General features: G+C 36.4%; 1 protein-coding gene across 11 annotated transcripts in view; it reads left to right on the forward strand.

Moving 5' to 3' along the window:
• Positions 1-12016, forward strand: part of inpp4ab (inositol polyphosphate-4-phosphatase type I Ab) — a 48365-nt gene that overhangs the window by 15997 nt on the left and 20352 nt on the right. For all 11 annotated transcript variants that reach the window (XM_079629537.1, XM_079629531.1, XM_079629530.1 and 8 more), the window contains exons 2-12: positions 3623-3813; positions 3911-3955; positions 4404-4522; positions 6025-6141; positions 6515-6594; positions 6744-6855; positions 6956-7046; positions 7575-7722; positions 7827-7957; positions 8765-8869; positions 10743-10851. In XM_079629537.1, the coding sequence (XP_079485663.1) occupies positions 3729-3813; positions 3911-3955; positions 4404-4522; positions 6025-6141; positions 6515-6594; positions 6744-6855; positions 6956-7046; positions 7575-7722; positions 7827-7957; positions 8765-8869; positions 10743-10851 (1142 nt within the window). In that variant the 5' untranslated portion in view covers positions 3623-3728. The remainder of the gene's footprint in view (positions 1-3622; positions 3814-3910; positions 3956-4403; positions 4523-6024; positions 6142-6514; positions 6595-6743; positions 6856-6955; positions 7047-7574; positions 7723-7826; positions 7958-8764; positions 8870-10742; positions 10852-12016) is intronic.

Here is a 12016-nt window from a genome sequence, read left to right on the forward strand (position 1 = left end):
GTAGCATGAATAGATCATTTTTTGATACTTGTTGGTCACCATTGTCGTGTTTTATATGCGGAGTATTCATGTCTGTGCAATGTGCATCATTAGGTGATCCTTACAGTATAAGAAAATAAATCTTGAGTTGCAAGAGGATGTCACACCTTTCAAAGATGAATCTTAGCTGTTGCTTCACTATTGTGAAAGATCCATCTACAAAAAGATATGAATTTGAAATAAGATATTGGTAAGTCTTCATGCTGCAATAATGCTCAAATATAATTTTTATATTCATGGTAAGAATAGTTTGACTTATGGCGCTTTTCCACTGAATGGTACGGTTCGGCTCACTTTGGCGCTTTTCCACAGCATGGTACGGATTGGTACACTTTGGCATTTTCCACTTCATGGAACGGTACGGCTCACTTTGACGCTTTTCCACTGCATGGTACGGTACGGTACGGCTCACTTTGACGCTTTTCCACTGCATGGTACGGTTCAGTACGGTTCACTTTGGCGGTTTTCCACTGCATGGTCTTGTTCACTTTGGCGCTTTTCCACTGCATGGTACGGTTCACTTTGGCGCTTTTCCACTGCATGGTACGGTTCACTTTGGCGCTTTTCCACTGCATGGTACGGTTCGGTACGGTTCACTTTGGCGCTTTTCCACTGCATGGTACGGTTCACTTTGGCGCTTTTCCACTGCATGGTACGGTACGGTACGGCTCACTTTAAATGGTACCACCTCTGTTGAGGTTCTAAGCGTACCGTACTGATACCAAAATGTGATGTGAAAACACTACAGATCACTGATTGGTCAGAGAGAATCGTCACTAACAGCGTCATTGGATTTGCAACACGAGACCCCACACCAGCTAGATTTAAATAATCAGCAACAGCCACCGTCCGCAGTAGGCTATATTTTTTCGCACAATTTTTATTAAACCACTTGCTTGAAAAAAATAAAAGAAACTTGGAAAAAGAAATGGCTGAATCGTGGTGACTGGTCAGTAGACAAGGTGCAGACGTTCATCTCATTGGTAGCCGAGGAGCAGATCCAGCGAGAGCTGGATATTGCAACCAGGAATAAAAAAAAAAATTGCAACTTTAACGAGCAGTCTATAAACCCAACTGCTTTGAAGCAGTACAAAACTGCAGTTGAAAAAGCAAACCGAATCGAGCCGGTCTGAGCCGAATCGTACCACGCAGTGGAAAAGCAAAGCGAGCCGAACCGCGCCGAGCTGTACTATGCAGTGGAAAAGCGCCATAACTTAAAATCGGCCAATTAGCTTATTTTGTGTTCTAGCTTGTCATCGTTTCAACAAATGTTTTCATTTGTCATACTTCTGGATAGATCATAAATTTGAATGTGAATACACGGGTTTCTGTGCAACGTCATCACATAGATGCGCGTGCAAGATCCCAAGCAAATGAAACACTACATTATGGTGACTTCAAAACTATTACAGTGGTAAATAATATAATTTCTTTCAGGTTAAAGACAACTTTATAATGCGAATTCACAGTAAAATGAGAGCAGTGAATTACTGTGCTGTGATGTTAGCATCATTTTGCTGTTGTTTTACAGTAATTTGTAAGAAAATTACCCAGCATGCATTGATTTCACAGTACATTTCTGACTATAGTAATTTATTGTAAAATAATACTCTTTAATCCTGTAAATTCCTGCCAATGTTTAGTGTACTAAATAGAGAAGACAAGTTATTTTAATTTTATATATATATACATATATAATAGAGTACTTAGATTATATAAATCAAAAGTTTAAGAGCGGCACAAATATTTGAATTTGCTAACATTAGAAATAAATAGCCTACCAAAATATCAAAGCACTGAGACTGGATCAGTTTTGCAAACAATGTTTGACTTTCTATTATGAACCGAGGTATATCTGTATGGATGTTATGGAAGGTCACCCAGAACACCCTAGCAACTATATACAGTACCTGTCAAAAGTTTAGAAACTTGAAATAAAATGTTTTAGAAAGTCTCTTATGCTCACCAAGGCTGCATTTATTTAATAAAAAATACAGTAAAACAGTAATATTGAGAAATAGTATTACACATTAAAATAACAGTTTTCTATTTTAATATTTTTTCAAATGTAATTAATTGTAGTATTATTATTATTATTATTAATACTGTTGTTAATATTAATAATAGTGATTTTGTTCCAAACAAAGTCTACTCTTAAATATTCATTTTAAATTAAATCCAAGATTTTTGGTAGCTTTTTCATAACTTGTTTTTCTTGTGGCTTTTGCAGAAGCTGCAGAGATGTGTCATTGAGGTTATGTCAATAGCAAGTGAAAGTTTGCAGCCCACTTGCTTTAATAATCTCCCACAGCCTTGTTTATTTTTTTTCAGCAGCAATGAAAGAACAATCCCACATAGTGTGACAATATCATAAAACGCTATCTCCATGGAGACAGCCAGTTGGGCATCCATTTCTGTCATATTTCTACAAAAAGTAAAAAATTTGATGTTTTACAAAATACCATTAAAAACGATTTGTAAAGACAAATACTTTTTTTACTTTTTTCAAATACTTCTTTTGTCATGGTAACTTATATACAGGTTTCTCATATTTAAAGAAAGGATAGTAAATAAAGGTAGAATGTAGTCTCTATTCACATACTACTGTACCATTATTATGTTTGTTGAATCTGTAGTTGAACTTGAGACATTTGTGTGAGAGTAAATACTGTGGGGTCCTTGAGTCTGATTCCACTTGTGAAAAAGCTTCTTTTCAATTTTCTTAATTGAATACAACATTTTTCAATATAAATGATGTGTCAAGTAATCCCAGTATTAGGGAAACATTGAGAAATGTGCATGAATTTCAAGAAATTCTTAATATCTTAAATTTGGTATATTCCGCTTTTGCTTTAATAACGACATCACTTGAGCTGGCATGACATGACATTGCATGGCACTACCTAAAATGCAGTGAAATCTTAATTTACTTTATTGCCTTGTCTACAGGAATTTATGTCCATGTCTACAGGAAATAAATCCCAGATCTAAAATGTAGTCTCAGACCTTTGGACCACACTATGTGGGTTTATATTCGGGGCATTTGTTGAGATTTGATGCATCTGTGTGTTCACTTTAACATCAGCTCCTCTTGTTCTTGTTTGACTCATCGAGGAGGATGTGGGCAGGCGAGGTACTGTTCATCAACCAAGTCTGTTAACATTATCAGGTTGTATGCCTACTAGAGCCGCAAATGATTCATAAAAGGCCTCTCAAATCCTTCAAAAATCTAAATGGATAAGCAGATATACAGTATAGAATAGTATAGGCATATTTTCCTATATAGTCTAATAGCTAATGGTCACTTTTAGAACTGCTCTCAGTAAACATAGGTATCTGGTCCTCTACTACACAATTTTAAGAGTCTCCAGTCCTCTTTTAGATATAGTTTGTTTAAAAGTGCATATTCAGGAAAAGAAAAAAAGCAGTGCAGTGGCGATTTCTTCATTTCGAAATAATGAGAAACAATGTGTTTTTTTGGAAAGCATTATATGAATAAGAAAAAAATTATATGCAAGTTACTCCAAAGTTTCTGTGTTTCCAGCAAATCTGGAAAAATCTGATTTGTCTTTCTCTCTCTCAGATAACAGAGGAGGAAACGGCCACACAGGAGTGTGCCTGGCTGCGTGTGTGTGGGTTTCCACCACTCGTGTTACTCTAGCGTCAACACACACAAACATCCTGCCACAATGTCACGGAGGGAACGGCCATGGTCAGTTTACAGGGCGAATACATTAGAGCTTTCTTCAGAGATGCTTGGACTAGCATTGGAAGGTATACAGTAGTACCCATGAACTTGTGTTTTGATGTTCTCTTGTATTTTACTTTACATATGAATTATATCAAGTCTCTCTCTTTCTCCTCTTTTTAGGAAACAGTCAAGATCCAGATGAGCCAGTACTGGAGTTTAGTCTTGGTCAGTCTTGTTTTTTAAATGGTCACACTCTCAAAATTTTCTAAAGCAGCGGAAATGGCACCAGAAATTACCTGTTCTCCATTAGTACCCAAGATTGATGGGGATATAAGGGTTCAGCTGACAATCAGGTCTGAACTTTAGACTGTAAATGACACTGAACAGAAGTGTAAATATTTCTGTGAGAGCTCTGTGTCCTACTGTATGCTTACGTGAAGATAACCACTTAAGCAGCTGCGTTTGGATTAAGTGACTGCCTCTATCTCTCTTCAGTTATAAATAATGTGGTTTAACTGGGGAGGTCTGATTATATCTCAGAGAATCAGCTAGTCTTAGCAAATAACACTTGAGGTGCACTGTAGCTCGTTCTTATATACAATGCTTCTTGTGGAAAATCTTTACACTGTTGTGATGACCCTCAGCATAAATGCATTTGTATGTGGTTTTGTAGTCTGCAGTGAGCTGACCACACCGTCTCTGGACCGAAAACCCAACTGTTTTGTTGCTGTGAGCTGTACCACACCTCCTCAGGCTTTCTGGACCAAGCATGCACAGACAGAGATCATTGAGGTGAGATGGACACAAATGTTCCTGTTTTAATGTCAGCCCAGGCCAACACTTTTACCCAAAACCCCAACTATTCCCACCTGGTATTAAAGGGATAGTTCACCCAAAAATTAACATTTATTTCTTCTACTGAACACAAAAGAAGATGTTTTGAAGAATATTGGTAACCAAACAGTTGTATGGACCCCATTGACTTTCATATGGAGGGGAAAAAAATCTAAAATATATATATGAAGTCAATAGAGTACATCAACTGTTTGGTTACCCATATTCTTCAAAATATCTTCTTTTGTGTTCAGCAGAAGAAATAAAGCATACAGGTTTGGAACAACTTGAGTGTGAGTAAATGATGACAGGATTTTCCTTTTTGGGTGAACTATCCCTTTAATATCTGTCTCGCATGATCTAATCACAAGTGGTCAGCCGAGACAGATGGTTTACCTGATGGTAACACCTGGTTTATAATTTTGTTTCAGTGATCACAAACCCCCCTTGTTTTTGGGGTGTACTAGAATATGTTTTCATGCTTGATTGTCCAAAAAACACATTCTTTTTCACATATTTTAAATTATTACAGTTCCTCTCTCCCCAGTCTGTTTGAACGTGCCTTTTTCGATGAAGCCCCTCCTTCCAAAATAAGAAATGTGCTGTGATTGGTTAGCTGGCCCAGTGTGTTATGATTGGCAGCGCTTAGCGTGTGTTTGGGAAATGTCACGCCCCTTCATAACCGCAACCTCTACTCAGATGTAAATATTAATGATGCCGTCAATTTCAAACCATTTTGAGCACGATTCAGACCCTGAGAATGTTAACGAACAAGAGGATTGTGCTGAACAGATTTTAAACATGGACTTTGCAAGTACGAATTTTACAGGACGTTTTGGACAAACTTTTTCCAGGGTGTAAAAAACAGCGACAACAACTCTTGCTTTTCTCTAAAGCAGCCCAACATGGCCTCACCCCCTTAGTTGCGTGTTCCCGGGGGCAGTTTTATGTAAATTTTAGGGTTTGGGATGTCACCAACCCAGGAAGAAGCTTGTTGTAGTCCCTACCAGACGTTTGTTGTAGTCCTTAAAAAGCCATTTCTGTAAAAGAAAATATATCCTTTTGCATTGAACTTTGAGCGTCGTAACTTTGCAGATGTTGTTTATGCTCAAACAGCAACATTACACACTAACTAAAGTTAAAAAAGTGAAATCATAATCAAGGACCCATTTAAGTAATGCAAGATATTTTCCTGATTCGATTGGACAAGATACTCTGGTTGCACATATTGATGGGCGATGCCGAAAGGCTGTAGAGGAAACTAGGCTTAGAATAAAAGATTGGTTGTGGAATTTTAAGAATTGATCAAGTTCAAATGAAACCAAAAATGTATATTTTTATCTAGCCTTAGAAACACTTGTGATTACCAAAGATGGTTGTTAATTTTCTGCCATTTATGGAACAATGTGGACTGATTTGGATGACTAACCAAAACAAATGGTTTGACCTCTGTTTTGCAGGGCACAAATAGTCCCATGTTCCTCAGCAGTGTGGCTTTCTTCCAAGACTCCTACATTAACCAGCACACACAGGTCAAGCTCTCCGTGTACGATGTAAAAGATCGCTCACAAGGAACGGTGAGATATATATACCACGCACATCAAATGAGAAGGTCTCTGATATAAAAATAATAATAATCGTGATTAATCGAATCCAAAATAAAGGTTTACACACACATATATTATGTGTTTACATAATATATGTGTGTGTATTGTGTATAATTTTTTGTATATAAATACACACACATGCATGTATATATTTGAGAAATATTTGCATTTATATACTGCATATATATTTTTATATGATACAATACGCACACATATATTATGTAAACACAAACTTTTATCTTGGATTCAATTAATCACGATTAATCGTTTACAGCCCTAGCTCAGACTATGCTTCTTTGTCTTTTTCTTTTTGTCTTTTTAAAGCTTATTTATCTCTTTCCAGATGTACCTTCTTGGCTCAGCGATGTTCCCAGTGAAGGATATTCTGCAGGAAAAGAACCACAGACTTAACTTACCTCTCAGGTGATCCAACCCATCTTTTTTAGAAGTCTAGATCGTTTGTTTGAGCAATCTCCTAAATGGTGTATCTAGAATGGTCTACTTCATTGCTGAAAACGACCGTAAGCATATGCAGTTTGAACGCATCGGCATTTGTTATCCATTTTCCTCAGGTCAGCAGAAAACAAGCATGTGGGTAGTATTACAGTCATTGCCTGGCAGCTAGAGGAGAAGAGAGATCAGCATACACCAATCAAACATCTGCAAGACACCATCAATGGCAGGGTGAGCGTGACTATGCCCTTAATGGCCCAGCTATCAGCATGTTTATGTACTAGTTTACTTATTCTGAGTGTTTTCGTTCATTCATGTGCCATTGCTGCAGACAGTCCTCCCCGTGGATGAGAGTCTGACAGAATCTGTGGGAGTCCGAGTGAAATACGCCTCTCTGTGGAAAGACACCTTTCTACGATCCGGTAAGAATATAATTCACTAGAAGAATGGCTCATCTTTCACACTCTATAAATTATTCATTGGAAATTAGGGACGTCACAGTGAGTCAATTTTCACACCTTTAAATAAACTTGGGATAACACCGGGGGATGGGTGGACGCTCAGGATCTGTTGCGCGCCAAATCCCCCGCCATTGTCTTGTCCTGAGTTGAGATCTTAACCTCAATGCATATTTTGCCTTAACAAATGATGAGTGACATCTTCCCCACTCTTGAAAAGCAGAGACAATAACTGGATACATATTGCTTAATGGCTCTATGGGAAATATTGACTGAAACATTGCTGGTACTAAGAATAAGTAATGATCATTATGTTTTATTGTTGTAATAGTGCTTTTCCCAAGATCAAGGGCACTTAGTTGCATTTGTATTGACAGAAGTGAAATCCAGGGCCTGGTCATAATATCACAACTGCTCACAAATTCAGTTTTAATGCTACAGCCTTGCACAATTGATTTCTCTTTATGGTTTAATCCTGTTTCTGCGTCTCAGTGTTTGGTGGCACCATGTCGCGCATGTACCGTTTTCCAACCACTGATGGGAATCATTTACGAATCCTGGAACAGATGGCCGAGAGCGTCCTGTCACTTAACATCCCACGACAGTTTGTCAAACTCTTACTGGAAGAGGATTCCTCTAGGTGTGCATCATAACCTCAGACAGCATGCACACTTTGACTTTTTTAACGGTGTGTATATATAAAAGAGCAGTTCTTTACATGATTGTGTGTTTTGATGCTCGTAGAGTATGCGAGCTGGAGGAGTTGGGGGAGTTATCTCCGTGTTGGGAGAATCTCCGGCGGCAAATCGTAACGCAGTACCAGAGCATCCTTCTGACCTATCAGGATACAATCACAGACTTGCAGGACTACAAAGGTTAGTCTGCACTTTGAGGTTGTAGGAGGTGTTCCTGTTGAATTATTTTATTTCAGGACTTTCAGACGTTCAGTACTTTAGCACATGTAAGATGTTCAAAAGAAACATATGATGATACAGTGGGGTCCAAAGATGTGAGACCACATTGATAGTCTGGGATTCAAAATATAATTTAAAATCTGGAAATAAAGTAGCATTTGAACATAAAAAAAAAAAAATCGGACCCTAAACTAAAGTGTTATGGGAAATTACGAGAGACCTTACAATGCAATGCAATACATGATTAAGAGATGTACAAATAAACATTCCTCAAAAGCCTGTTGTATCATAGTTGATACTAACATTTTAACATGATTTTTCTAAATGATGTTATGACAATTAAGTAAACCTAAGTTGATTCAGTCCAGTTCATCTTCAAATATAACTTACAATATAACATTTATTCATGCATTTATTTTATACGAATTGGTAAAGATTTCACGTGGACCTTTTTAGAATGGTACTAAAAGCCCTCTTACTGCCATAAAAGGTATCAACTATCAACCAGACGACAGAAGGCATGTAGTAGATTGTGTACTGTACTGTTGTGTAACTGTTTTTTTAGCAGTTTTAATCATGTTGATAATTTAGAGGCCTTAGAAATTCAAGTATTAAACTTAAGGCTTTATAGGGTTAAACTTAATGACCCAGAATTCTATGAAAGATTCTCCAGTGACCTGGAAGACTAATAATAGTAGACATGTCTATCCTATTTGAATGATTGAGGGGTATCACAATATTTATTTTCTATCTGTCTGTCTCTTACAGGTCCATCATTTAAAGCCAGTAATCTGAAAGCAGAAAGGAAGTTGGAATTTATGCCCACCAACCTCCATGTGCAAAGAATGAGGGTTCAGGATGAGTCCGGCTGTGGTTAGATCTCTTTCTTTCATTCTATGTACTTATTTCATTAGTCATCCCATTCCTCTTTTCTTTGTTTCCCTTCGTTTGAAAGGTTTTTGTCACTGCTCTATATATTCCTGTCCACTCTGGTGTATGTGCTCTTTACTGTTTAAATCCCAACAGGCAGTAGGTTTATATATTTAGAACACTTAGCACATGTAAATAGTCTCTCGTACATACGTTTTCATGCATTCAACACAAACACACACTCTTTCAGTTTTGACCCCCAGTCTTGAAATTATACATCCCTGGCTATAGTGTGAAGGTTTTTTTTTTTAATTTAGAAAGAGAATTGTAGCATTTTATCTGCTAAAAAATAATAATCAGTATTAATTGATAAAAGCAGAGAAAATTGATCACTGGAATGAGCAGCATTGTATGTAAGCCTACAACTTAATTTTTTTGTAATTGCGACTTAATATCTCACATCTCATAACTTTCACAGTGCAACTTCAATTCACATATTTAGGATTTATATCTTACAGTGTGACTCTCATTCTTGTAACTACACCATACGAATATCTCATATAATACATATTTTAGACGTAATTGCAATTTTACTGTTTTTAGTAATGTTACTGTTTCACAACTTTATTTTTCATAAAAGCACATTTATATCTCGCAGTGTGTTTTTGTATTTTCCAATTGAGATATGTTTATATCTCGCAATGTGACTTTATATGACACACTCCAACTTCTCGTGACTTTTTTTCACATTATTTCAACTAATGGAATGCAACTTTTTATATCGCAGAGCAATATTATTTCTCATATATATTATTGCGACTTCTTATGTTACATGCAACTTTATATTTCACAATGCCATTTTATTTCTTGTAATTTCAAATTTATATCTCAGAGTGCAACATTATATCTTTATAATTCTAATTATATATTAAGAACTTGTTGTTCATCGGTATTTCTAGTTCTTATGTAATGTAACCAGAGGTGGACAAAGTACACAACTTCCTTACTTCAGTAAAAGTACAGATACTACTGGTCAAATATTACTCAGTTACAAGTAAAAGTTAATAAAAAGTTACAAAGACCGATTTTGACTTAAGTAAAAGTACTGAAGTACTCGTTTTAAAAGTACTTAAGTATAAAAGTAAATGTCAGTGCATTGTTTTATTATTGTTGCATGTAATACTTACAGTACCATATGCACCTGAATCTATGCCTGCCTACCCTCATATCAATATCAAATTTATTTCTAGAACACAGTTCCAGTAGTGGGATTGAATAAGTGCACTCAATAACGTCCACAATGGTTTCGGACACCCAAATGGCTGTTTCCAGTTTTTTGGCTTTTAGTATGAATATGTTAGCCTTACTTTTATCTATAAGCTAGTGTGCTCCAAAACAATGACAAAATTTGCATTTAGAAAACCAAACCCAACGTTGAAAATTAAAATCAGGTTGATGTCAGAATCCAATGTCAGATTGACATTAATCTCCAACGTTGGACAGATGTTGTATTGTGGTAAATCGGGTTGACGTCAGAAACCAACATCAATCGGGTTCTGACGTCAACCAGACTTTCATTTCCAACCAAAATGCAACCCCTGCAACCAAAATCATCCCTGACGTTACTACTTTCTACTGAAGGACCTTGACAGAAATGTAGTGGAGTAAAAAGTTTGATATTTGTCTTTCAAATGTAGTGAAGTCAAAGTAAAAAGTTTCCAATACTCAAGTAAAGTACAGATACTCAAAAAGTGTACTTAAGTACAGTGCTCAAGTAAATGTACTTTGTTACTGTCCACCTCTGAATGTAACACAGTAACATGACTGCTATATATTAAGTGTAACATGAAATGGATGTGTGTGTTTGTGTTTCTAGATCACACGTATGATTTGGTGACGATTGGGGCCCCTGCAGCTCACTGCCAGGGCTTCAAAAACGGTGGCTTGCGGAAACTCCTACAGAAATTTGAGGAGGCAAAGAAAGTGTAAGTTAGGTTTTACACGGCCTGGTTTTGAAAAGATGCAAATTGAGTGTAGTGTACGTGTGTGTTCGTATGTACGTGCATGTGTTGCATGTAAAGGAAGAGCTATCATGTGGATTTTTGGCTGTAATGGCCTAAGGCACAGACAGAATTTTAGATTGCATATACCTTTTTGCGTATTAGCCGTCTGGTAGTTTCACCTAACTAGATTTTATCTATTTCCTTTATGCTGTAATATGTGTACAAGAAAAAAAAAGTGTGATGCTTCACTCATTAAGGATAAAACATTTAAAAAACATCTTACTGAGAAAGCATAGGAACATTTAAAGGGGACCTATTATGTTATTTTATTTATTTTACCTTTCCTTTAGTGTGAAATATAGCTGTTTGTACAAGTAAACAATCTGGTCCATGAAGGCCAAAGACAAGACATTATTACATGGACATCCAAAGGCAGGGGAATTGAAGAAAATGAAAATGAATTTGTAACACTATTCGCCAGCAGTATATCCACAACCTTTTGTTGTGTTCTCACCACAAAAAAAAATATAAAATTAAAAATGACTACTGTGTCCTGCACAAGTCACACTTGCAAAGGTGGTTTGAGTCGATTAGCTTGTTCTTCTTAACTGTCATTATCAGAATTGGCCTGATACAGCAAAACTGACGCCATATTTAGTGAACTGTAGTTGTTACAGTAATATTTACAGTGTCTGTAAATACTTTTCGGAAGGATGATTTTAAAGAAACCAAACTAAAACAGAGAAGTCAGACTGAGGGTGAAAGAAGGTGATGGAATCATGTAAATTATAAAACAAAATCGTTTTTGAACATTAAATCATGTAAACCTGTTATAGTAGAGCCCCTGAACAAAATGATGAAACTGTAAATGAGCATAATAGAGACCCTTTAAAATCACACTAGAGTTTTGCTAGCTTTATCATTTCATGTCACACAAACTATTGTATTTATAACTGTATTTTACCTCAGTATTAATGTAGAATGGATATTCTATTTTCAAAATCATTGCTCTCATTAGTGTATATCACCATCTCGGCTTCTTTTGGTTATGTGTTGGTTTGCTAATGTTACGTCAGTAGCAGTTTTGCTTTAAGATACGTTCTTAGTTAATTTTTCATGTTTTAATTGCATTTTTGCTTTCTAATCA

The sequence above is a fragment of the Phoxinus phoxinus genome, assembly GCF_949152265.1.
Source record: "Phoxinus phoxinus genome assembly, chromosome: 11".
NCBI classification, from domain to species: Eukaryota; Metazoa; Chordata; class Actinopteri; order Cypriniformes; family Leuciscidae; genus Phoxinus; species Phoxinus phoxinus.